General features: G+C 38.2%; 2 protein-coding genes across 5 annotated transcripts in view; both read right to left on the reverse strand.

The window, feature by feature from the left end:
• Positions 1-11,005, reverse strand: part of LOC128015366 (protein TANC1) — an 85,067-nt gene extending 74,062 nt beyond the window's left edge. For 2 of the 3 annotated variants that reach the window (XM_052599161.1, XM_052599160.1), the window contains exon 1: positions 10,824-10,969. The gene's annotated coding sequence lies outside the window, so the exon portion shown is untranslated. Of the gene's footprint in view, positions 1-10,823 lie in introns of all 3 variants that reach the window. The other variant, XM_052599162.1, reaches the window with a different exon arrangement.
• A 1,512-nt stretch (positions 11,006-12,517) lies between these two features.
• The window catches only part of LOC128015368 (plakophilin-4), a 30,698-nt gene continuing 16,248 nt past the window's right edge, over positions 12,518-26,967 (reverse strand). For both annotated transcript variants that reach the window (XM_052599166.1, XM_052599165.1), the window contains exons 8-22: positions 23,334-23,492; positions 23,006-23,216; positions 22,391-22,523; positions 20,275-20,488; positions 19,232-19,415; positions 18,841-18,958; positions 18,087-18,278; positions 17,423-17,596; positions 16,895-17,045; positions 16,584-16,776; positions 16,357-16,441; positions 15,493-15,610; positions 15,277-15,408; positions 14,569-14,642; positions 12,518-13,468 (exon numbers count right to left, since the gene is read on the reverse strand). In XM_052599166.1, coding sequence (XP_052455126.1) covers positions 13,229-13,468; positions 14,569-14,642; positions 15,277-15,408; positions 15,493-15,610; positions 16,357-16,441; positions 16,584-16,776; positions 16,895-17,045; positions 17,423-17,596; positions 18,087-18,278; positions 18,841-18,958; positions 19,232-19,415; positions 20,275-20,488; positions 22,391-22,523; positions 23,006-23,216; positions 23,334-23,492 — 2,378 coding nt within the window. In that variant the 3' untranslated portion in view covers positions 12,518-13,228. The remainder of the gene's footprint in view (positions 13,469-14,568; positions 14,643-15,276; positions 15,409-15,492; positions 15,611-16,356; positions 16,442-16,583; positions 16,777-16,894; positions 17,046-17,422; positions 17,597-18,086; positions 18,279-18,840; positions 18,959-19,231; positions 19,416-20,274; positions 20,489-22,390; positions 22,524-23,005; positions 23,217-23,333; positions 23,493-26,967) is intronic.

Consider the following 26,967-nt stretch of genomic DNA (forward strand, 5'->3'; position numbering starts at 1 on the left):
ATCAGTGATCTACGGCTCTGTCTATTAAATGCCATTCCAATTATAATCAGGTGATCACAGAAGCAGCTTTACTGATTAGATGCGAATGATCATATCGTTAGATATATTGCCCAGCCCTAATACCACCCAGCACTAAATTAGTGTGCACCAATTTAAAGAGATAACATTAGCTTATGGCAAATATTTAACCTTTTATGAATTATTTTCCTTTAAAAGTGCATGTCAAATATTGGCCATTTTCTTTTTTATACATTATTGTAGCGTTTGTTGTATTAAGAAATTAGTTATTTTTCAAATGAAATAATTTTATTAATAAAAAAATTCAAAGACAATAGAAGAGGTATTACTAATTGCAAGAAAACTTATCTGTCCTTAAAAAATAACAATGTAAATCATTTGTGGGTCTTAAGAACTAGTTTTATACATTTTCTTTATGCAAAGAGAGGAGAGAGGTAAAAATGTGACCTGAGAAGAGTGGCCAAGAAGTGATTGTAGGAGAGGTGTGTACAGTATGTAACACACATGATGAGAAAAACTTCCCCTGAACCACCACAACATCTGTTTTCCACATTGCCAAACATGACATCATGGGGCATCACCCTGATGAAATCCTGAGACCAATGACCACCCCAAACTTATAAAGTAGATCTGATGCACTACAACTGATTCTCTGCTCATTTCGACATCTGAAGTACATTAAACATTTGAGGCATTTTTTCCTATTTCATATCCCATTTCAATACAGCCACAAACCAAAGTTAAATCTTGCCATCGACATACTGTGTGTTGATGAAAAAGACATGGATGTTCAAAATTGTCTCTGAATCTGAAGCCACACTTCAATTTACTAACCTATAGACCTAGTTGACATTAACCAGCCCACCCTTTCACTCCAGCTCTTTTCAGGTCAAACATTAGCTCATTCTCTCCCGCTGAGTTAAGCACAGTCAATTAAACCATTAGTCTACCATAAAAAAAATAGAGTGACTCAAGGAACAGCAGGACTGAGCAAGCCTGTATACTTTCATTAATGAGCAAATGTAGAAAATGCTCAAAAGGTGTTGACAGGGAGATGGAAAGCTAGTGTTCACAACGTCCAAACAAATACTATAGTACAACACTATATCACTAGATCACTTCTGGAACTCACAGAGGGTATAATTACACTGATTAAATCAGCATTTTACGATTTTTCTTATTCCAGTCAGAACTACTTCTGTAGCACTCTCTTTTCAGCTGCAAGTATTCTCTGTATGAAAACAGTCCTCCCTTTGCATTTTATTATGAATTCGTAAGTCACAGGCTTCTGAGGAACAGCAGAAGAATCCAGGGACATGCCCACCAGTTCAGCAATATGCTCTTGTTTTTTTTTTTTTTTTTTAAATGCACAATTTTATCATAAGGCCATTCTTAAAAACATGTTGGTTTGCAGTAACAGTAAAAAAAAAATTTTAAGAGTCAGTAGGTAGGTCTATATTTTTTTTTTCAAGTTTCGATGAAAAAAAAAAGTACATTTTTAGTGATGGTGATTACGTAGGTATGAATTTAAACAAATGAGCATATCGTGACGTCACTGAATGGGTCTTCAACCCGTGCCTTTGGGTGCATCATTGCAAACCTCATTTTGATGCAGGCTATATAGACCACAAACTAATTGAAATCTTTGTCAAAAACATTTATTGCATGAATTTCAGATGAGAAGAAGAAAAAAAAATGAGGTACTGTTATACTGTTTTACGTGCATCCACTGCTAGGTATCAATGCAATCTACAAATGAGAGACTGTTTACTTTGCTTTCTTGTGTTGTCACTTTTGTGAAAAAAAATCCTGTTTGATTTGAGAGACAAGTGTTCATTGAATCGATTGTAAAATTGATTTTGCATGTCTATACAGGGCTCCAAACAAAAAAATCGAGTAAGGAGCCATTGGCTCCTATAAGAAAAAAACTTAGGTGCCAAATGATTTTTTTAGGTGCCACAGAATAAACATGTTTTATGTGTTTTATTTAAATTATTTATTTTACATTTTAACTTTTTAAACATACTGACGTGTTTATATCTCATCTTTTCTTGACTTTATCAGCATTTTAATCCATCTTGTAGATGACCTGGGAATGAAATAAAATCCTGTTTGATTTGAGGAGTTGAATCATGTAGACAACATGTTAAGTAAAAATATTCAAATTCAATAGCTCATAAATATAGCAAAATGCTCCTTTTTATAGTTATTTTTCTAGCCGACTGATGAGCTTATGGACACCGAAAGGTCCATTTATCCTTTACTGAAATTTACGCGTCTTCATGGAGAGAGCAGCTCATGGTTGCTTAGCAACGGCAGACGCCTCAGGAGCGCAAGAGCCCGAAGGCTTTTGGAAAAAAAATCAGAAAGCAGTTTTAGGCGCAATATGTGAACGGCCCCTTAAAGAGCACCAAAACTGTATTTATTGTTTGAATTTTGTTATGAATTTGGAATAATTTTAAAGCTTATACTTTGTAAATTAAAAAGTAACAAAGCACAAAGCTTTTTGCGATTACTGGACGGCAAGTGCACTTCAAATAATGCATGGACTAAGATCTTGTTAAGAAGACGCCTTATGATTATAAACGAGAACTGTTAACGATATTGCCAATATCCACACAGATGACAGCTTTACCTGTTGTAGTTTGTTCAAGTTATGAACGAAATAGATGCCGTTTTTCTGCACTTTCTCTTCAAGTCTCCATCATTTCTCTCTCTCGCGCATTTATTAGGTGTGTGTCAGCGCTGCTGCGCAGCAGATGAGGACTGTTTAAAACTCTTTTTCCCACTAAAACTTCAATGCGCGTTCTCTCAATGCGCGAACATGACAAAAGATGTGAATGCAAAACAATCAGGAAAAAATTCATTGCATGCAATTTTTTAAGGGATACCATGTAAATACATAGGCCTAGTCGCCAGTGGCGACCTCAGCAAAAACTTGTCACGGTTGGTAAACCGTGATCTCGGGTTGTTTACACTTTGTGGTGAATTCTGTGTGTTCTGCATCTGCACTGATTAGTTGTGGGCGTCTCCATTAATTGTATCAGCAACAGCTGCCACTCATTACTCATCTCCTATATAATGGCTTGTCTCACGTCTTGTGTTTGTGAGATCGTTGTTTCATGTCGTTGTGTTACCCCCGTCTGGCTTTAGTGTTAGTTTGCGTTTGGATGTCTGTGTTTTCCCTAGAACCTCATCCACTCTCCGCACGATCACTCAGCCACGGACACTTACCTTCGGCTCTATTCCCCGCAGTTCCTTTGCCACTCTCTCCTGCTGCCTCACGTCGTCAAGACCCGGACTCCTCACCTACACTCCACTTCCGGCTGGATTTCTCACCTTCCACCGTCTCCCTGGAGTGTTATCGTCTCATCGTCTTTGTGTGTCATTGTATTATTTATCTTCATCTCATTAAATCCTGTTAACTCGCATTTGTTTCCGGACTGTCTTTCACCAGCTGTCACAGAACGATCTCACCCAACATGGAAGCAGCGAGCACCAACACCCTCACCGATTTCATGCACCATAGCGTCAAGACAATGGATCAGCAGCAGGAGAGCATCTTGAACACCAGACGCGCTGTCCAAGCGCTGGTGACACAGGTGTCCGAGCTCACCCAGCAGATCCATCAGCTCACGTCTCCCACTGCGCCCATCGCCTCGCCTGCGCCGACCGTTCCCCCGGGGAATCCCCAGGACCACTTCTGGCCTGAGACGCGATTTCCGGCACCGGAGAGTTACGCTGGTGAGCCAACTTATTGCAGAACATTTCTTAACAAGTGCTCTATGCATTTTGCCCTGCAGCCCCGCACTTTCGCCACAGAAGAATCCAAGGTAGCGTTCACGCTCACACTACTATCAGGCAAGGCTGCCTTATGGGGAACAGCGGTGTGGGAGAATCAACATCCGTGCTGTGCCTCGTTCCACCTCCTATCTGAAGAGATGAAGAGAGTTTTCGACCGGGCCGCGACCGGCAGGGAGGCCGCCCATCACCTCTCGGAACTCCATCAAGGACACTCATCTGTCACTGAATACTCCATCGAGTTCCAGACCCTGGCGGCCGCGTGCCAGTGGAACGAGGCGGTGCAGTGGGATAGATTCCTGCATGGGTTATCCGACCATGTTCAGCAGGAAATCTACCTCCTCGAGCTGCCTCCTACCCTCAACGAACTCATTGACCTGGCGTTGCGGGTGGAGGCCAGGTTTAATCGCCTGGGCCGTCAACACAGTCCTTCCAGACTACCCTTCTCTTCCGGTAGGGGGCGCTTGAGTCGAGAGAACACGGTCGGTTCTGTCGACGATCACGAGCCCATGCAGGTGGGTCGAGCACGGCTATCCCGGAGGGAGAGGGAACGGCGGAGATCCCAAGGACTATGTTTGTACTGTGGAGGCGCTGATCATAACAACTACTCTTGCCCGGTAAAAGAGTCCTGTAAACCTGAGGCTACTATCGGGTGGGATCTCCGCCGAGAAGTCCTCACCCACATCATCGACCCTCCTTCCGGTGAAACTGCGGTGGAGGAATCAACATCATGAATGCCAAGCTCTTCTGGACTCCGGAGCCGAAGGTAATTTCATTGATTCTTCACATGCACATCACCTGAACATTACTGTCCTTCCTGTGTCTCTCCCCATCCATGTCACCAACATGTCAGACGAGTGCTCCAGAGGTTACTAGAGAATGGGCTTTTTGTCAAGGCGGAGAAGTGCGTATTCCATGCACAGTCGGTCCCCTTCCTAGGGTTTATCGTGTCGTCTGAGGGAATACGAATGGACCCTGACAAGGTAAAGGCTGTGATAGATTGGCCATCTCCAGATTCCCGTAAGGCCCTACAGCGGTTTCTGGGGTTCGCCAATTTCTATCGACGTTTTATTCGTAATTACAGCCAACTAGCGTCACCTCTGACAGCCTTGACCTCCCCCAGTACTCCGTTCAGGTGGTCTGACGCAGCTGAAACTGCGTTTTCTAACCTAAAGAGCCACTTTGTTTCGGCTCCCATCCTTGTCGCCCCTGATCCCACACGGCAGTTCGTGGTGGAGGTCGACGCATCAGAGGTGGGGGTAGGAGCAGTGTTGTCCCAACGCGCTGCTTCAGACGATAAGGTCCACCCTTGCGCGTTTTTCTCTCATCGATTATCTCCTGCCGAACGTAATTATGACATTGGCAATAGAGAGTTGTTGGCGGTCAAATTAGCGTTGGAGGAGTGGCGCCACTGGTTAGAGGGTTCAGGGGTTCCCTTTATTGTCTGGACCGATCATAAGAATTTAGAATACATTAGAACTGCTAAAAGACTCAATTCCAGGCAGGCTCGGTGGGCACTTTTTTTCGGTCGTTTTGATTTTACCCTATCGTACTGCCCGGGTTCCAAGAACGTTAAACCAGATTCTTTGTCACATCTTTTTGATCCCTCCGCCCGTCCCGTTACTCCTGAGTGTATTTTGTCTGAGAGATTAGTTGTCTCAGCACTCGTATGGGAGGTCGAGTCGAAGGTCAAGACGGCCTTAGAAGGGGTAACGCCTCCGTCCGGTTGCCCACCGAACCGCTTACTTGTGCCGGAGGAGTTAAGGTCCGAAGTTGTCCGGTGGGGTCATTGTTCCAACATGGCTTGTCATCCAGGGATAAGTAGAACTAATGGGTTGGTTAGACAACGATTCTGGTGGCCACGTATGGCTCGCGACGTCCGCGATTTTGTTTTGGCTTGCTCAGTGTGTGCCAGTGGTGAGTCATCTAACCGACCTCCTGATGGGCTCCTTCAACCGCTGTCTGTCCCTTCGAGACCCTGGTCACATATCGCTCTAGATTTTGTTACCGCCCTCCCGCCCTCTAATGGCATGACAGTCGTTTTGACTGTAGTGGACCGGTTCTCGAAGGCGGCACATTTCATTCCCTTGCCCAAATTACCGACAGCCAAGGAGACAGCGGTTACTGCTTTAGATCACGTCTTTCGGCTCCATGGCCTCCCGGTAGATGTGGTCTCAGACAGGGGATCCCAGTTTATATCCAAATTTTGGAGAGAATTTTGCAAGTTATTAGGAGCGTCAGTTAGCTTGTCGTCGGGTTATCATCCCCAAAGCAACGGACAGTCTGAGCGAGCCAACCAAGATTTAGAGAGGACGTTGAGATGTTTGGTCTCCAAGAATCCTTCTTCCTGGAGTCAACAACTCTCTATGGTGGAGTACGCCCACAATTCGTTGCCAGTGTCAGCTACGGGCCTCTCTCGGTTCCAGTGTAGTGTAGGGTACCAGCCACCAGCATTTCCCAGTCTGGAGTCTGAAGTCGCGGTCCCCTCCGCTCACGCGTTTGTCCAGAGGTGCCACCGCACCTGGACCAGAGCCCGTGAGACTCTGCTCCGGGTGAGGGAGCGCACTAAGGCCAAGGCCGATCGCCACCGGTCAAAGCCTCCCGTCTACGTCGTGGGTCAAAAAGTGTGGCTTTCTACCAGTAACATTCCATTGCGATCTGTTTCGACGAATTATCACCAAGATCATTAGTCCGGTGACAGTCCGCCTCAAACTACCTCCTGCGTACAAGAGGATACACCCCGCCTTTCATGTGTCCAAAATTAAACCCGTGTTTTATGCACGTATTAATCCGCCTACTCCGGTTCCCCCGCCGCCACGTCTTGTAGAAGGGGAACCAGCATATTCGGTTAATCGTATTCTGGACTCGAGACGGAGGGGACGAGGATTCCAGTATCTGGTGGACTGGGAAGGTTACGGTCCGGAGGAGAGGAGTTGGGTACCTGCTAGGGACATATTGGATCACTCCCTTATTGATGAATTCAATCAGCAGGTAGGCCCTTCTGTGAACTCCAGGAGGAGTTCTTAGAGGGGGGGGGTACTGTCACGGTTGGTAAACCGTGATCTCGGGTTGTTTACACTTTGTGGTGAATTCTGTGTGTTCTGCGTCTGCACTGATTAGTTGTGGGCGTAAACAGCTGCCACTCATTACTCATCTCCTATATAATGGCTTGTCTCACGTCTTGTGTTTGTGAGATCGTTGTTTCATGTCGTTGTGTTACCCCCGTCTGGCTTTAGTGTTAGTTTGCGTTTGGATGTCTGTGTTTTCCCTAGAACCTCATCCACTCTCCGCAAGATCACTCAGCCACGGACACTTACCTTCGGCTCTATTCCCCGCAGTTCCTGTGCCACTCTCTCCTGCTGCCTCACGTCGTCAAGACCCGGACTCCTCACCTACACTCCACTTCCGGCTGGATATCTCACCTTCCACCGTCTCCCTGGAGTGTTATCGTCTTTGTGTGTCGTTGTATTATTTATCTTCATCTCATTAAATCCTGTTAACTCGCATTTGTTTCCGGACTGTCTTTCACCAGCCGTCACAAAACTTCACTCGCATTTTAAGATTTATGGTCGCAAATGCGACCGTTTTAGTCGCAGTTTGGAGCCCTGCTATATATACGTTTTATACGGCAAATAACACCAAATATAGATAAATCCACATACAACAAACAGGACGAATGTAAAGATTCAATATATTGGTAAAGACCAATATTTCTGATGATTTATTGGTGTGAAGTTTCGTGCACAATGACAAACAATAAGCAGAGTGGACTGCCATAACAATGCAAAACATTTACTGCAGGCTTCAACATGGCAGTGTTTACGATTAGAAATTTCAACAACAACAAAAATAGCATTGGCGATTCTAGCCCGAATCTGTATCTGTATGCATGAGACAGGCAGAATTCACATTTCTGTTGTAAAAAGAGAAACACTGTGCAGAAGTATTATTCGCTGTTATGCGTGTGTGTCCGAAGCTGCTGTGTGATGCAATTGTTTTGAATGAGGTGTTGTTTTTACTGTGTATTCACGATGAGTTTGAGAGACTATGGAGCCTGACTACTGGTTTAGAATTACAATTTGATGCTGTTTGATGACGATGTGTTGATTTGAGTTTTTTGGATGATTTTGTTAACCTATAGGGGGATCTTGATTGTTGTAATTGTTTATGATGTGGTGCTAATTATGTATTCCGAATGAGCTTAATTTTGTGCAGATGGAGCTCTGTTAATTGGTCATGCGTTTATTTTAAAAGAGATAAATTTGAACATTTGTATACTCCTGATGAAGGTCGTGTGACCGAAACGTTGGTGTGATTAAAATTTTTATTTGCAAGTTAAGATAGTGTTTCTTCCATGTCTTTTTTTTTATAGTAAATCCCCTTTGTTTACCAAAAAGTTAAGTTAATTTTCAATTATTAAAAGATAATTAAATTAATGTTTTGTGTGTTTAATGTTTAATGTGCATCTCAGAAAATGCTTTATTTAAAACCCCAACTGAATAGCACTTAAATGCACTTAATTCATCGGTCAACTTTATTGTCATTGTTCACAGTACAAGTACAGACAGAGAAACAATGGGTAATAATTAAATGTTTATTTTTGATGTATGCATTGCATTCTATGCATTTAAAAATAAAAATATTTTTTTTCTAAAAAAGGAAACTTAGTTGTTCAATTTAAGAGACCCAGGAGTCTTATTTTCTCTTGCATAATTAATATTGCACTTTAATTAAGCAAAAACACATTTTATCCGATTACTCGATTAATCAATGGAATTTTTGGTAGAATACCCAATTACTATAAAATATTCGATAGCTACAGCCCTACTAAAATATAATGAATATTATTTTATTGCTTTAGTTGCATTAGTTGTTTGAAGACCGACCCGTCTTAACGCAAATTTACAACCGGCAAGTCGGTCAACCTAAAAGCAAAAAAAAAGAAAAAAGATTTGAGTCTGTCCTAAATTGACAGGGTCGGTCGGGTAAAGGCAATCAAGAATATTTTTGAGGATGGCCTAATAGTCAATTTAAACATTATAAACAAGAATCAATGTTCATAGAAAACACGCAATGTGAAAATCAAGTTATTTTTTGATTAACTTTTGATTAACTTGACAGATAGTGTCTGTCCACTTTTTCATTGTCATTAGTTCCAGAATAATTACTTTCACTCATTTTTCCCTCAACCTTCAATAAGGTGTTTAAAATCATGAACCAAGCCAGCCAGCCACAAGGTGAATCACAACATTACGAACTTTAATAAAAAAAAATATTTTAACACATTTTTTATAAATAATTTGACTACTTTGGTTTTTTTTAGAAAGGTATTGTCATTTTTCCATTTCCTAGGATCATCTGTTATTTCTAATTAAGAAATATTGATGATGTTAGTGTATCTTGTGTTTTTTTGTTCTTAATGTTTCAAACTAAACGATTTCTAGGGAATATTTTCTATATTATTTAATCAGATTTTCCTGTATGCCTTCAATTTTCCATTCCTGATGTATTATATATATATATATATATATATATATATATATATATATATATATATATATATATATATATATATATATATACACACATACACACACACACACATGGTTAATTATTTATTGTAATTTATTTTACAGTGTATACACAAATATTAGTGGTATTTCCTGTACAGCACCATGAAAAATTTAGTTTTTCACCCCAAATTTCACTGTTGTTATTATTTTTATAATAGGAAATAGTGCAAACAGTTGGCTTCAACAAAAGATAAACCATTGATTAAGAACCTTTGAGTTCACAGCAGGTTTGTCTTTACACAAAAGGTTTAAAAGTTATACTTAAAAATCAATTCCCCTATGGAGGAAACAATTATTATTTCACTATTGTGAAGCAAGCCAGGGCTTCATAACCTGAAGTTCAGTCATATTCTCCATTCAACAATTATTTTGTTCTAACTGAAGATTGCACAAATTATCACAATAATGGAAACGGTGTTTGGAATGCTCTCAGTGAAAGTTCAAGACACTGGAGGAACCGTAAGGATTAAGCAGCGGGAAAGGGACAATATCTTCTTTCACGCAAACCAAAAAGGCATGTGGTCCATGCTCTTGCTTTTGCAAAATTCAATATAATTCGATAGGGCATGAAATAACAGATTCAGTGATCAGAACAATTGCAGCAAGCTTTAGAAATGAAATCCTACTCTGCTTACCGCAAATGATCTGATTACTTTCTGGCCAAGGGCAGCAATAACAGACGTCTACTGAACTGAAAACATTAACTAACTTAATCTAGAGGATTCAGGGTACTGTTTGGGAAAGAGACGAGAAATTCAAGACAAGCAGGCATGGAGGAACAAGAACAAACACATTCCATTACTTTGTCAAATCTAGTATAGCATGTGTGCATTGTGTGTGTGTGTGTGTGTGTGTGTGTGTTTGTGCACCTGTTCTGTGTCAGTTGGCTCATGACCCTGGCTGGAAAGTCTCGGCTACATCACATTTATCCTAAAATGAGCATGTGTGTAAAGAAGAAAAGAAACTCTCAGGCTTCAAGTGTTGATTTAAAGGTCCAAAGTTCCTGACTAGTAGTATTTGCAACACAAAACATCCACACGTGATACCTCTTCCCATTCAAGTCTAGTAGCCTACAGTATTCAGCAAGTGGCAAGAAAGCAACTGTTACATGCAGGCTTGTTTGACCAATACAATAAAAATCAGCAAATTATTCAAAAATATGAATCAGGATTGTGTACATATTAGGATTAGTGTTGCACGTGACAACTGAAATATCACAATATGACAAACCACTCAATCACTGCTGTTGAGCCCGACAAGGTAAACATGAGTTGTCCAACAAAACAACTGTGACATAAATACCGTTGATACATCCGTTAAGATGAACGCGCCTCTGTGCAGCAACTTCACGAGACCAACACCGGCAAAGGTTGTCCGTTATGTGTCTCGTGTACAAACAGCAGTCAGATTTAAAGTTTTTAGAAAACTTACCTGTTTTAAGAGAGATTCCGCTCAGTCTCTGCCTGACAAGCGCGTTTCTCGTTCAGTAAAAGGTAATAACTGATTGCAGTGAGAGACAGAGGGAGCGCGCGCTCCACCAACTCCTCCCTCTCGCGATCAGAACAGAACAGACTGACTCACTCCCGCCGCTCCGAGTGAAAGATCACTGTTCACATTGGCAAGTTACAAACGGTCTTTCCTTAGAGCATACTAGTATTTTAAATAAAGAAAATAATCAAATATTGTTATTTTTAAATATCTATTAACTATTGACGTGTCTGAGAGCCATCAAATACCTTAAGCTCAAAAACTGTTAAGATCTTTATTAATCATGACAATTAATTAAACATGGAGCCGTCATTATTTCTCGAATATGTATATGTATATATATTAGAGAAATAATGATAGCTCCATGTTCAATTAATGAACATGCGATTTTTTTTAAACAATTGTTAAATGGTAATTGTTGACTAAAAGACAAAAATAAAACAGGAATAGGAAATTGAGAATTTATGGGAAATATATAGCTATAAATTTGTGTGTGTACACACACACACACACACAAGAAATGTATATATATTTCCCATAAATTCTCAATTTCCTATTCCTGTTTTATTGTCTTCCTTTGGTTGACAATTACCTAATCTTCCAGGAAGTGACATCATTTTTTGGTGGGAAAAACTGCAATGATTTTCATTTATGACATTCCTTATCATAGGGAATATTATTGAATTAATCTGCTAGTTCTTTTAGCTAATTTTGGTATACATAAACAGTACTTAAAGAAATATAAGTTTTTTTTTTTTTTAAATAAGAATGCCGTAAACTGTTAATATTTGTAAACATCTGAATGTATTTTAACTTTGTTCATTTCTGTTTTATTTTATTTTGTTGTAAATCTAAATAGCTATTAAAGTAAAGATAGTTAGATAAAACATAAAAAATAAAACATATTAATTTAATGTTCATTTAAGTTATCTCCTCATATAGAGTAATGAGTAACGTAGCTCTATATTTTCATCCTGTTCAATGAGCAATTTATAATTTGTAAAAAGTGTATGAGCTTCACCAGAGCACATTTCAGAAAGTCACATGCATATTCTTTCTTCTTTTCTTTTTTTTAAAGTTATTAATAACAAGAATGACCCTTTTGTTCATATCTGATACAGTGGAACAGGACCTGACCGCTTATAAATCTGTGCTGACAGAACACCATGTAAAAGTAATAACTCAACAGGAAGAAAATAAACACACTGATATGTATCAGGGGTTTTCACTCCCTCAAACCACTGGTGCATAATATCTGTCCCGTTACATCTGCTGAAATAGTGTGGTGCTGCTCATGTTTATGTGCAGTATAATCGACTCTTTAGCGTCCCCGTGTGGCTGTCGATGGAACATCTTTCTCATTAATATTGCAGGGACTTCACTTGTGTATAGCTCAAGGCCACTGTCTGCTAATAAACACGCCGGTGTTACAAATCTGGGTGTCATTTCTCATTCTGAATTGAAATCTGATTAGCAAATTAATGCTGTCGTGATAAATAGCTTCTTCCAAATGAAAGCTACTGCAAAGCTTAAATCTGTCCTCTGGGTTCTTCTGCTTTAACACAATTTGTAGTGCAAAAACCACTTGAAAATAAAATTGAATTCAGCGGTAGATGAATAAACAACATAATCCAACATCAAGTATAAAAAAAAATGTTATCTTTATTACATCTAAATATTCTGATAGTAATAACTTATGCCTCCATAAGGTCTCTTACATATACACACAGTTCTACATAGTGATTTATCATGGCACAGTTTTTTGTGCTTAGTAGCACAGATCACGGTTGTACACTAAACTGACGTAGTTGTACAAGACATCATGGAACATATATTAATTTTTACATTAATTAGGTTACAGCAATGAGACCAGACAAAATGACGATTTTGTGTTTTCCAATGCACAGAACATTATTATTTGTGTTTTTTTTTTTCTTTTTTCTTTTACACTGCTATTGTTTTTTTATTAGCCTTTTCAGCCAATATGTGATTTAGTTGGCTGAAAAACTGAGGTGACTATAATAACATGCCATAAAAAAAAACATGAAAAATAAAATCATAAAAAGATGATTCAAGTTCTCAGTAAATCAGACCTTAAACACACTTTACTGTTTAAAAACAGTACACAGACACTGGAAAGTAAAGTCTTTGGCTCACACTCAATCCGACACAAAACGCAAATTCAATTTGTCGAATGATAATGAACCAGTGACTTCAAATGCAACAGCTTGTCCAAACAACGGTCTTGGAATCCACTGACCCAGATATGTCTTAAGGAGTAACACCTCCTTGCAATATTCTATCTATGGCTACAGGTTACATGAACAAATACGCACAAACATACAGGCCTACACCCATGAGTCAGGTGAGGCTGGGTAGGGCTGAGTTCTGTATGAAGGCCTGCGTGTGGTGGAGTAGAAGTCCACGTAGTTGGTATTGGGTTTGAGCACCTGCCTCTCGCTCACCACGGGATAATGAACCGGCTCGTCCAGGAACGAATCCTCGTAACCCATCGGAGACGACAGGTACATTCCAAAAGTGTCATAGGTGCTTTGATTTCCCTCCTCTGGGTAGTAAAGCCGGCCATGCTGAAAGAGGAGACCATCATTTACACATTTAATAATAATAATAATAATAATAAAATAAAAAAACAGACCATACAGTAATCAACAAAAATCAAGTGACTTCATCTGAAAATGTGTGTATTTATATATATATATATAAAATGATCTAAAAGGAAAATACTTTGTATTTATTGTCTCTTTTTTCATAGAAAATACTTTTTTATTTTAGTATCACTAAGATACTAAATATTACTAAAACTATTAAATATTTTATTTTATATTTCTTTAGTTTTTTAAAAGTGTTTTTGTCATTTTTATCAGCTTTTGTTTATAGGTTTTTTTTTTTTAAATCAAAATTAGATTGTTATTTAAGTACATCAAGTTAAATTAAAATGAGAAATGTTTTATTTATCTTATATTATATCAGTTATTAAATTAAAAATTAAATTAAATTAAATTTATGCATTTAGCAGACGCTTTTATCCAAAGCGACTTACAGTGCATTCAGGCTATCAATTTTTACATATCATAATAGTTATATATCTTAATTTTAGTTAACTATAATAACCATCATTACCTTAACAATTCCATACTAAAATCATCTTATCCTATATTTTGTGATTTATGTCAGAAAGAGACAATCTCAAATCGTCATCCTGTTTTAATTGTTTTCATTGAAAACCTAATATTTGTACAAATATCAGCATTACAGCTTTAAAAGTTTAGCAAAAAAAACATTTTTACTAACTATCACATGGAATTTGTCTCTTCAGACTCATATGTAAAATAAAATCTGTAGCATTGATTGCATGTAAATTTTCACATTTTCCCAACATACATTAATATTAACACTCTGACATTAAACAATGAAATCTTACAAAAATGTAATATTCTACGTTAAATCTAAAAAAAAAAAAAAACTAAACCCAGATGCTTTACACCACAGATTTTTGTGGGGAATAATCAAACAATAAACCCAATGGATTACGTAAACTTCATCTGTTGGGATTCAACGCATTAAATCAAAGTCAGTGGTTATCATTTGGAGAGGGCATATAGCATCTGGGGTCAGCCGGCTTCAGATTCAGCAATTTCTTCCTCCTTCCTTCCTTTCTTCAACTCACCTGTGATATGCGGGACTCCTCGGCTGAAGGAGAGGGATAAGAACTGATAAAATAGGCAGACTGTTTTCCAGACCCTAAACACAGATGAACACATATTTAAAGATTTCTATCGTATAAATAGAATGAATGAATGGGCGGAAACGGTTCAACAGGCCTAATGAAGACCTCACTCACACTGAATCTGTATTCTAAATCAAAATCACATAATCAGACCTCCAGGCCGAAGTACCACCAATCAATAAAGAGTAACTACAGAGGTCAAGTGCTCTTAAATAAATGACCATTACAGCTTCCAACCAGACAGGGGAATAAAACTGATTGCTCTATTAGTTGAAGAGAGCATGGGTGAAATATCTATTAGCACATCAGTCCAGCTTCTTGATTCACAGACAGATTCATCTGCTGTTTTTCCAATGTATACATTCCAATGGCATTTGATTGGATCTTGACAAGGATTGTCAGGGGATGACAATCCCTAACCCTGACCCTAACTTAATATTAATATTGTTTTTCTCTGACTGCACAGCACTGATCACATCAGTAGAAAAGTCAAATCAGAAATCAGAAAATTGTATTACATTGTGACATTGTTACAGTTCTTTAATATAACATGAATTGTGGATAATTAGGGTATATTTCTGGGTATATTTTTTTAAATGTTGCCTTTTGTCTGTTTTGAAGTGGATAGAGGACTCAAGGAAGGCTCACCTGTATACTGACTTGTGTTTCTGTTTGCGTCTCCATAATAATTATGAAGTTGCATAGACGACTGGGTCCTCCGCTGATTTAAGCGATGACCTCTTATACCCAACATGGCAGGGGAAGAGGTGGCACTGCCTCCTAAATGTGGAAAAAGTGAGTCATTTCTCTGTAGCTTTTACAGAATTACATTTCCTATAATTCCTTGCTGTTATAAAGGCCCACCTGATTGGATAACAGGCGACATCTGCAAGTTGCTGGTTGGCAGAGTAGGTTGGGAACGGTAACGGTCTCGTTCCAGTGTTGACACTGGGGTGATGAAGTGGTTCTGGTTCCATCCATCCTGATGAACCACAGAACACACAGTTATTGTTTACATCTACCGTATTTTCCAGACTATAAGTCGCACTTTTTTTCATAGTTTGGCTGGTCCTGCGACTTATAGTCAGGTGCGACTTATTTATCAAAATTAATTTGACATGAACCAAGAGAAATTAACTAATAGACATGAACCAAGAGAAAACATTACCGTCTCCAGCCGCGAGAGGGCGCTCTATGCTGCTCAATGCTCCTGTAGCCTACACTGAAAACAAGGAGTGCCCTCTTGTGACTGGAGACGGTAATGTTTTCTCTTGGTTCTAAATAAATGCGACTTATACTCCAGTGCGACTTATTTATGTTTTTTTCCTCAATTTCCTCATGACGTATTTTTGGACTGATGCGACTTATACTCAGGTGCGACTTATAGTCCGAAAAATACGGTACTGTATTATACATCTCAGGTGATGCTCAAAAGCTCAACCGAGATAAAGTATTTTTAATCAAACTCAATTTCAAGTTATTTAGTTACAAATTTCTGATGAGAAAGTTGTTCCTTTGTAACTGTTGTTGTAATGATTGATATATAGATACCATAAGTACCTAAAAATAAATATATTGTTTTCTGCAAAGCATTAGTGTATACACTACAAATTCTATTAACATTTTCAGCTTGTGTCGTCTCCGAATGTTGTTTGTGTCACTGGATCAAAGCATTTTGGAAACTATTGATACATCAATATATATATATATATATATATATATATATACCTTTTTGTAGAGGGTGCGCAGATCTCTGTACAGCCACAGAGTATTTAGCACTTGAGCTGCTGCCTTGACCACCTTCATGGAGTACCTGCCAAAGAGAATAAGATATAATTAAAGATATACTAGGACATTTAAAGAATAAAATGGATTATGTTAGGAAACAGTGTGGGAACGCCAATGGAAAATATAACACCGCCCACTTCAAACAGCCCATAAAAAAAGGTATGCACCTCTCCCCACGTCCTCTGCTGATGGTAACCAGTTTGTCGATGCCGCCCGTCTGGGCGAGAGCACGGGCGTTCTCCATATTCCTGCTGGTGACCTCATGCAGTGCACAGCAGACCGCCGCCACCGTCTCATCCGACAGCAGGGACGGCCCATTGCCAGGGAGACGGGTCACTAGGTCCCGCATGGCGTATTTTCCTTTCAAAGCAACCGAATTCAGCAAACATTTATTTTAGAAGATGCAATGCAGTTTTTAATGGCCATAAAAAGGTATGTGAAGCATTGCAGTTAATAGCAATAAGTTTGAGTGACTGACCAATGAGTTCCTTGTTCCTGGCATCAAGAGCCATGTTCCGTAGAGCAGTGGCCACAGAGCAGACCACCCTGTCATTATCCATTCTTAGGAGCTCCACCAGTATGGGCAAACCCTTCTCTTTACGTACAGCAGCACGGATGTAGGCAGCAAACTGAATGGTGAAAGAGAGAGAAAAAGAAGGTTATTATCTTTCAGTTAGCAAGAATTTGCATTAACATTTACTGAATTTTAAAAACTATGAAAGTGATGCAATCCAAACACTATATCTAGGTGTCTAGTCTACTCCTAACTTTAGAAGCATTTCCAAAATAAAGGATGCAAAGAAAAGAAAAGAAAAACTGTTGCTGTATTAGTACCTTGAGACTACATCTGGTCAAATAGCGTGTGTGTGTGTGTGCGTGTGTGTGTGTGCGTGCAGGACATACTCTTCATCCACCAGCTAATTATGGCATCCATATAATTCAGTTCTATTTTGAAGACTGTGGCTGTATAATTCAGTTTATGTTATAGTGACCACAAGCAGCCTACCCTCCAGGTTCCGGCGGAGAGATTCTGCAGAGACCCAGCTGCTCCTTCCAGCGTGGCTGGGTTTGAGCTCTCTGCCAGCAGAGTGAGGTAAGGTTTTACCACAGATGGATGCCACAGCATCTCTGCGCCCTTTGGACTTCCAGAAAAACCAGGAATAGGCCCCACACCATCCCACTGCATCACAGGGATGGGAACATTCAGTAAAAATAACTTTCTGTAGCAACTAATAAATTGGCATCTGTAAACATAAAATTTTAAAAACAAACATATTTGTAAATAAAAAAAATATATTATTATATTATTTTTATTATTATTATTGTATTATTAGTAGTAGTAATATTGCTATTATATAATCATTAATTATTTAAAAAAACAAATAATAAAAAATAATAATTTTATAGAAGCTGCATTCAAAATCAAATATTTTATTCAAATATAAAGTAAAACAAACTTTTACAGCTGAACTGAAATGAACTTAAGTTTTTATTAATTTCCATTGTTTCCAGAGCTGGAAATGTACTGATGTTTCCAGGTTTTCCATGACTATAGGCTGAAATTAATTTCTCTTTTACACAATCCCAAATCATTTGATAACTGAGCACAAAAGCGGTCATAAGCTTTCAGAACTTGAAATCCAAGCTCATTTTATTTAGTAATCGATCACCTGCTGATCCTGCCAGGACCTCTTCTTCTTCTTCTTTCTGAGCCCCCAGCAGCTGTAGTCGGCCTGCTTACTGGAGGAGTCAGGGCCCAGGAGCGTGTCCAGATCCTGGTTTCCCATCAGCCGAGACGGAGGCATCTCCAGCTCAAGACGGTACGACAGGTTCCTCAAAGTGCACACACAGTTTTCCACAATCTAAAAACACAGGAAAACAAAAAAGGGTAAGGAAGAAAATGTATAATATTTTGGACATCAACAGTCCCAATCATCAAAATCACAATTTTGGTCCATTTAAGAAAAGTCAGATGGGTTAAATTAAAAACAACAATCACTATTTTTATTATTACTTATTATTATTAAAATTATTTCAAATAGATGTAATATAAAATATTTTTTATATTTTTGGGATTCCTCTTCCTTTTCCAGGAAGCTTTTCAATGCTTCCTGTTCCAGCAGATGGCATGCTAAGACTTACATTTTGTAAAGAAATAACCAAAGCTGCACAATGCTGTGCTCCACCACTAGAGGCACTTAATATTTTTTGGCCCTTCAAGGAGTGGCACAGAAAACATGTAGCACCTTTTTATAAGAAGCATTAGTCTCTGCCAGTTCTCATTGGATATACAGACAGAAAATTAGTCAGATATCTGGCAAGGATGTATAAAGCATGTTCCAAATATTACCAGCCGCTTATAGATGGATGTACATCAGAACTGTATGGTTTTATTCTGCATGCAATAACAAGAATATGTCTAACCTTGCTGTCATAATCCGAGGTGTTTACACAGGTTTTAATTATATAAAGGAGGGAATCAATCAGCCCTTCACAGCAACGCATCTGTCTTCTGGCCTCTTCTCCAGCTGAGCTCAGGTTCCTGAGACTCACACACACACACGTCAACATCATGTGGTCAACAATGCAATCTGCTTTAGATAAAACAATCATTCTCACTTGAAAATGCAAATAGTTATCAACACTTGATGATGAAGAGTAATGCAGCTACTCCCAGTGATGTGCAAAACGATACATTTTAAAAATCAACTAGTCAGCAGGTTATCTAAATGACTATTGATTAATCGATCTTAACAGGAAGCCCTGTATAATTAGGCTGGTACACCTGATCAGACGTTTTTTACATGAAACACACCTGAGGCAACCAGTGGTGTTCCTCAGCACCAAAGATGAGTGCAGTTTGAGTTTCTGGTCCTCTCGCTGAGGGGCCGCACCCCACCCAGAGTGAGGGATAATGACCGTGTTGGTAAGTGGCCCGAGAGCGTCCCGAGTGATTGTCATCTTCACAGAATCACATGACGACAGGTTCCACAACACTCCTGTCAAGGCATGACCCCAAAAACATAGTATATAATATATTAAATGCAAAAGTATAGTACTAAATATAGAGAACTAGTGTCTCTTTAATATAAAATCAAGTAATCTATTATACATTTATTAATAAAATAAATAAATAAAAACGCTACTTACTGTACACTGGAAAAAATTTTCGTTTGACATTGACTTGACTTTAATATGCAAACACCATGTTAAAGTGAATTTTGCATTCAATGTCCCCTTCAACAATGGAGTTTGGATTGATAAGAGGGTGAATAAGAATTTTTAGGTGAACTCCTTTAGCTATAATAAGCAATTCAACACACTTGATTATTTAACATAGCTCATTTGAAAAAATGAGAGACACATTCAGAGGTGTGTAATAAAACTGTAAAGAGGCAGTGGGAGTGTAACAAAAATCCCGGAGATAGAGATCATTAACACGAACTAGTCCCTGTGGTTGTGAGTATGTGTGTGAGGTGTGAGTGGAAGAGAGCTCTGCCTTTGATGAGCAAACCTGCTGCCAGCCTCTGACAGTAAGAATACACTGTATACATCAAGAAAACTGCTTGGGAGAGTAGAATCTCCTCATATCTATCTAGCAATACTTGGGATATCCAGCTTGGAGAGAGTGTGCATGCGTGCAAGTTTGTGTCAGCTCAGCTTTTAATCAAATACTTTGTCCCTCCTCATTAATCACAGCCACGAGTTCCATTGACTGTAATCTCTGTCAAATCTGCGCTTCAAAGTGCAAACTGATCTCACCACAGAAAGCAAGTTGAAAAGAGCGAGAGGGAGAGAAAAAGCTGAAGAAAGCCTCTCTTATAGCAGTCAGACATGTGACCTCACACACCCACTCACCGGTTACGAGCTCTCGCACTTCAGTGTCTGGAGTTTTCCTCAACAGACGAACCAAAGCTGGGATTCCACCGGAATTCCTCACACACACTTTATTATCATCGGTGGCTTTTCCATACACTAGGTTCCGCAGAGCTCCGCAAGCATTCCGCTGAACTTCCAGGGTTTTGTGGTCGAGCAGATCCACCAGGTGCCGGATCCCCCCCAGTCGACACACCTGAAAACATACAGTAAGAGAGTGCAAGTGTTCACAGTTATGCTTCTGAGATGGGCATTTCTGTCTCTTTATGCAGTCTGCAGATGCAAAGTAAATAAATACAAACATTTTCCAGTAGCTTGTTATTAATTGAACTGCTATTTCAAACACTGTAGTTTTTTCAGCAATGACCGATAATATACCCAACAATATAACATTGTTGCCAAGTGGACTTTTTTTTTTCATGTGAACCATCTGAACAAATTGATTCTCTTTAACCACTAATGCACTGGTTCGAGTCCCTACTTCTTACTTCTTTTATTGTATTTATTAAACACTGGTGTTCATTTATGGTTTCAAACCGCAGAATTTTATAATGTTATATTAGCTTTTTGAAACCTACGTTTATCCGTTCAAGTTTAATTTGCAAATTAAGATCCCCATTGTTTCTGGGTCAGAGAAATATTACTTTGATTATAAAAATAAACTACAATTACGTATATATATATGTATATATATATATACATTTATATATATATATTATACTGTACAGTATATCTGATATGTTTTAGATTTAAAGGAACAATTTGTAAGATATTTGCAGTAAAATATCCAAAAACCACTAGGCTAGTGTTATATATTTTGTAGATAACAATATCTCTAATGTTTTCAACTACTTGTAAAATCAAGAGAAAATTCCCATTCTAAACAGTGACACGGAGCAGTGCAGTCGCCTGTCAATGACGTGAGTTACCCTTTGTTACCGCCTTTACTGATGTAGAAACCACATGACAACAGTGTCGTGGACAAATGCGGAAGTAGCTTCGCGACAAACTTCTACTAGAAAGAGATGCCGATCTCGCTTGTGTTTTACTCGACAGGTGAGTTGTTTTGATTCGTATCTTTACAGAAAACGTATGCTATTATAACGATCAACAAGATTAGTATTATGGGGCATACAGGGCAAACACGGGGCATCGCATCTCTAGACCTGCGCGAGGACGCGTCTGATCCATCGTCTGATCGCGTCTTTGCATTGACTTTGTATGTAATCTACTCATGCAAATCGTTTAACTCGCATTAAAACCATGATTTATCTTTCCGTCTGATTGACGGCCGTCAGCGGTTGGGTAGAAGACAACAAATCACATCATTCTATGCTCCTTCTTAGCGTCATCAAACCACGCGATTGTTATTGTTTTGATAGTGCGCCCTCTCGTGTCAGGTCCTACAACCTTTACCTTTAAGGTTTGGGGTTGGTAAGACTTTTTTAATGTTTCTGAAAGAAGTCTCTTATGCTCACAAAGTCTGCATTTATTTGATACAAAATACAGTAAAAAAGATGTAATTAAAAACATTATACTGTTAAATATTTTTAAATAACAAAATTGTTTACATTTTTATTTTAATATATTTTTAAATATAATGTATTCCAGTGATGGCAAAGCTGAATTTTTTGCAGCCATTACTCCAGTCTTGAGTGTCACATGATCTTTAGTTCAAGAAACATTCTGTATCGTTATAAATGTTGAAACCGCTGTGGGAAAGCACTTATTTGAAGAAAAAATATAATAATTGCATCATCTTATTGTCAGTCTCTGATCATTGTTACTTATGAATTAACCTTTACTTATGAATTAAAGTGTCCTTGCCTTAAATTAAAAGTATAAATTTTTCAGACCTTAAACGTGTTTGAACATTAGTTTAAAATGTACAGTTATTATACATTTCGATGCCTCATCCTGCACTACACAGATTTATGTCCAAGATTGAAATATTGCTTTTTTTCTCTCTCTTAATAGTTAGGCTTTGGTTTAGGCTTAAACTACAATAAGTCAACTGTACTTGAGAAGAACAGAAGACATGAATAGGAAGTACCTAGTAGTACAGCATGTGTGTGTGTGTGTGTGTGTGTAACCATACCTCTGCCTTTATGCGGTTGTCTCCATAGCAGAGGTGCTGTATATACGCTGCAGCATTGGCCTGGACAGAAGGGAAGTGATGCTGCAGCATTCGGATCACCTCTGGCAGCTCGGGGTCTCTCCAGGCAAACTCCCTGACCCCCCCACAGACACAGAGAAAACACACATACAAACGTGAAACATCTGACAAATAAATGTTTGCAGATTTGAATAAAATATACATAATTAATTGTGTTTACATGTTTGCATCAGGAGGACAAATAACTAGACTCATAAAAAAATCTATCCAGCTTGGATTTTTTCCAATCGCATTTGTCATTCAAATATGCACTGCAAATGTGAATGAGCACTCAGGCGACCTGGTTTACATTTTCTGACAAGCTCTTGCTCTGTCTACAATATAAACATGCCCGGAAATATGATTACAAAGCAACACATGCACAGAAGTAGTGGAGGCTCAACAAATCAATTAAGTTTGAATAATGCAGCAACAAGGGAAGACTCATGCTGGGTTATATTTACAAGTAAAGTCTTTATGCTTTAAATGTCAATGGCTCCAAATTATTTTTTAAAGCTTTCTGCAATGTTTCTGGAATCACTGGGTTCAGCTTTTCACCTGGGGTCTTTGTGAACACTGTCTATGGAAGGCGAGCGCGTGACGGCATTGTCCACAGCAGCTGCATGTCTGGTGTAGTTCGAGTCGGTTTGGTGGTAATGGCCGGGGCGATAGGTGTCAGTCTGTGCTGCCATGGAGCCCACTGAGAATATTCCTCGCTGGTACCTCAGAGTGCTACACTGACTAGTGGTCCTTTGTAAAGTTCCAAACCCTGAGTGACAGAGTGAGCAGTGCAGACATAGTTAAGATGAACTCTGTGAAAATGTCAGAACTCATTTACAGAGTTTGCAGAGATAGCAGTGGTGCATGAAGGACATTCATCACAAACCTGTATTGTTTCTGGAGATAGCGCTCTGGGAGCCGTGCGTGGGGCTCTGGTACAGAGGGTTCTGGAAGGTTCTGTCTTCATAGATTGGCGTGACGTGGCAGTCAGGGGAGCGGGCGTCTTGGCCTAACTGGCTGTTCTGACTATAAGAGGTTTGCAAGCCTAGATGAAGGTCAGAGATTCACAACACTGTTATTTTAGTACATTTTTTATTATTATTATTATTATTATTTTAATATATATATATATATATATATATGTCTAGATAGCTTTTATTTAGTTTTTTAGTTATTTTAGTACATAAACTTGGCTGAACTTTTTTATATTTTAGTTCATGTTCATTATAGTTCAAATAATGAAATAATTTCTTATAGTTTGTTTTAATTAATGATATCCCTGATTCACAGTCAGTAAATTTCATGAGTTTATTCATGTTTGAAGTCTCTTATGCTCACCAAGGATGCATTTTTATTAAAATAAAATAAAAACAGTAACATTGTGAAACATTATTTCAATTTAAAACAGCTGTTTTCTATTTTAATATGTTTTTAAATACCATTTATTCCTGTGATAGCGAAGCTGAATTTTTAGTAGGCATTACTCCAGTCCAATTATTTATTAATTGCCATTATAATTATTTTTTTTTTGCTGCTTAATACAATACATTTACTTTCAGGGTTTTCTGATGAATAAAGTTCAAAAGAACAGCATTTATTTGAAATAAAAATATTTTGTAACATTATATATGTCTTTACTCTGACTGTGAAATTAATATGTCTATGCTGGATAAAAGTATTATTATTTTTTTTTATTGTTTTTTTTTTTTTTAAACAAATAAACCTAAATCTTACTTAACCCAAACTTCTAAATATTAGTGTATCACCGATTCAACAAAACTATAAAGCAGAATAACTTTTTTCAACACTGATAATAATAAGAAATGTTGCTTCAGCACCAAATCAGCACATTAGAATGATTTCTGAAGGATGAAGAATACACTTAACCCAACCCGAAAACACTTAATAATAATAGACAAAATAAAAGCATAACAGACTTTTCAAAAACACTTTTAAAAATCTTAATCTTGAAAACAAGTTTACTCTACTGAATGGAGTTAAGACTCATTTATGCTAATTAGGCGTCGGTCTAGCAAGTGAAATTTTTGTTCATCAGCAAAACCACTCTAGGAGCTGTAAATCTACATAACGAAGACTTTCGTTTTGCTTCCCATAGGCAAATGAAACTCTCGAGAATTCAAGTGATGTAAATTGTATTTTATAAAAACAATCAGCTGTAATGAACCACTCCACTGGACTTCGCCACCCTCAGACGTATCTGTGAGAGATGATGACCTTGAACAAGGCAGTTTTTAGACTGAAAGAAGGCACTATGTTGTGTTGCTTTTAGTGACTTGAATGTCACTTTGCCTGACACAATCAGAGATACGTCCTTTTTAATTGTGCAATTTAGATGAATTAGGTTTCAGCTTTTTTCCCACACACATGATTTCATGGCAAACAGGATACAATAGATTTGCTCATGAACGCCTACCCAAGATTGCATACCCAATTATCTAACTCTTGCAGCATAATTACTGAATCTACTGACAAACCCTGTGAATGCTTGTACTGACATTGTACAGTATGCTCATTAGTGTATAATAGTCTTAAGAGCTGTAGTGCATGTATCACAATCAGAACTTTCAATGGAACACACCTGACCTCAACTTTTAAACCTGGATCACAATCTAAGCAGTCAAACATTGATCTCTGGCTTCAAACTATCATCTGACTATCATCAGAAACTGCGGACAGGCAGATATATTGACCAGTTTGATTAATTAGGCAATATTTGGCCATTGTGAGATAACTGCATCAGCTGATAACCATACTACAATGTTAGCTTTGCTGGCAAAAAAAATTATCATTCGGTAGGGCTAAGGGAAAAAATGTAGAATTTTTTCCCGATTAATTATGATGCTCATCCTGAATGATTTTGATGGTGCTTTTTTAAAATCCCCAAAACATTTCCTGTCTTTTTTCATTTCCTGAGTGAATATGTATTTGTACATCATTTTTGTTTTGCAGAATCTCGGGAAAAGCGGAGGGTAAATGTGAGTTTGCAGTTGTACTAATGTGAAGCAAGAAAAGGACGTTTTCTATTGTGAAATAATGACTAGAAAGGTATTCAAGGGCTGGATGCAAAAATAATGCAACCAGCTTAAAATCAGATTCTTTTTAGTGAATCAAAAATATCCAGTGTAGCCTGATTCCTCAGATGAATGACTTTCCATGAATTTCAAAAATCAAGCTGAAAAGTCTGAAATACTTTTGCACTTTCAGAGAGAATTCATTTGTAACAAATATAATAAACCAAAATGAATCAGAATCAATGAAAATCAAAATCTAGAGCTTGAGAATCAGAATCAGAATCAGAATCTCAAAACCATGGTGCAGTGTTAATAATATGGTATGGAATGATTACCATTGTCAAAAACTATAGTGCTTAGTTATACCATGGTATTGCCATTGCACTTCGTGTTCAAGCAAATATTTTGCTTTTATCTCTGCCTTTATACTATGAATGAATGTTGATCCAGTGTAACATTAGCATAGAAATGACTCAATTGGATTCTCAAAGAAATTTTCTCACATGTCAATCACACACTGGCAGAATAATAAAGCCAACTGTGAACCGAACAAAGCTCCACAGCACGCTGGTCTGAAACAGCCATGCAGAATTCAGTGAGTTTGTCTTTCATAAATTTCCAATCACTTTATACATCTCTAAATTCAGCCATAGTTCTTTCTGAAGGGCCTGGAGTTAAATGCGCAGCTTTCAAAGGTTTTACATCATGCATGATCTACAGAGAAATACGGCATAAATGGGGCAGTAGGGCATATCTGAGAAAGTCATCTACAGAGCCAGAATGTGAGATTATCATCGGAGTAATCCTACAAAACACTAGAGCACACAAACATAAAGACTTGTGAGCATGCACACATGCACACACACACACAGTCAATATCCATGCAGCTCCAGTTTCATCTGGATGTATTGCAGATGAAATTGAGACTGTAATATGATTTTGAAACGATATACTATACAAGCCCTAGATTAATGCATCTCAGCACTTTCAATTCACAAATTCATATGCCCACACAGCATCTTGTAATCAGAGGGTTATGATCATTTGGGTAGGAGCAATTACTAGGATCCTTTTGCACTTTTATGATAACCAATTTGTGTCAGTCTTCCTGCATTTATGTTCCGAGATATGTGAAATTTTCTTAATGTTTTAACAGACAGTATACACTGTGTCAGAGGCTAAACTGTGAAATGCTTAATGAATTCTTTACCATTTTTTTTCCAAGTTTTAAGAATTCACCTCATGAGAGGATTTTCAGGAAAGAAATACCTTCTTATACCAGGGAAGATTTTATATAATCCGAACCAAACACACACTGATAAGTGACAGCATTACTAATCCTTGTATAATATAGTGCATATACAACGCTAAGAATGTTTCACACATATTCAAATCTGTGTCCTTAAAAAGTTTTTTTTTTTTTTTATGTTTTCAGAAAAGATCTCTTATTCTCACATCTTATGCATTTATTTAACAAAAAATGTAATC

This window comes from Carassius gibelio, chromosome A6 (assembly GCF_023724105.1).
Source record: "Carassius gibelio isolate Cgi1373 ecotype wild population from Czech Republic chromosome A6, carGib1.2-hapl.c, whole genome shotgun sequence".
Taxonomy (NCBI): Eukaryota; Metazoa; Chordata; class Actinopteri; order Cypriniformes; family Cyprinidae; genus Carassius; species Carassius gibelio.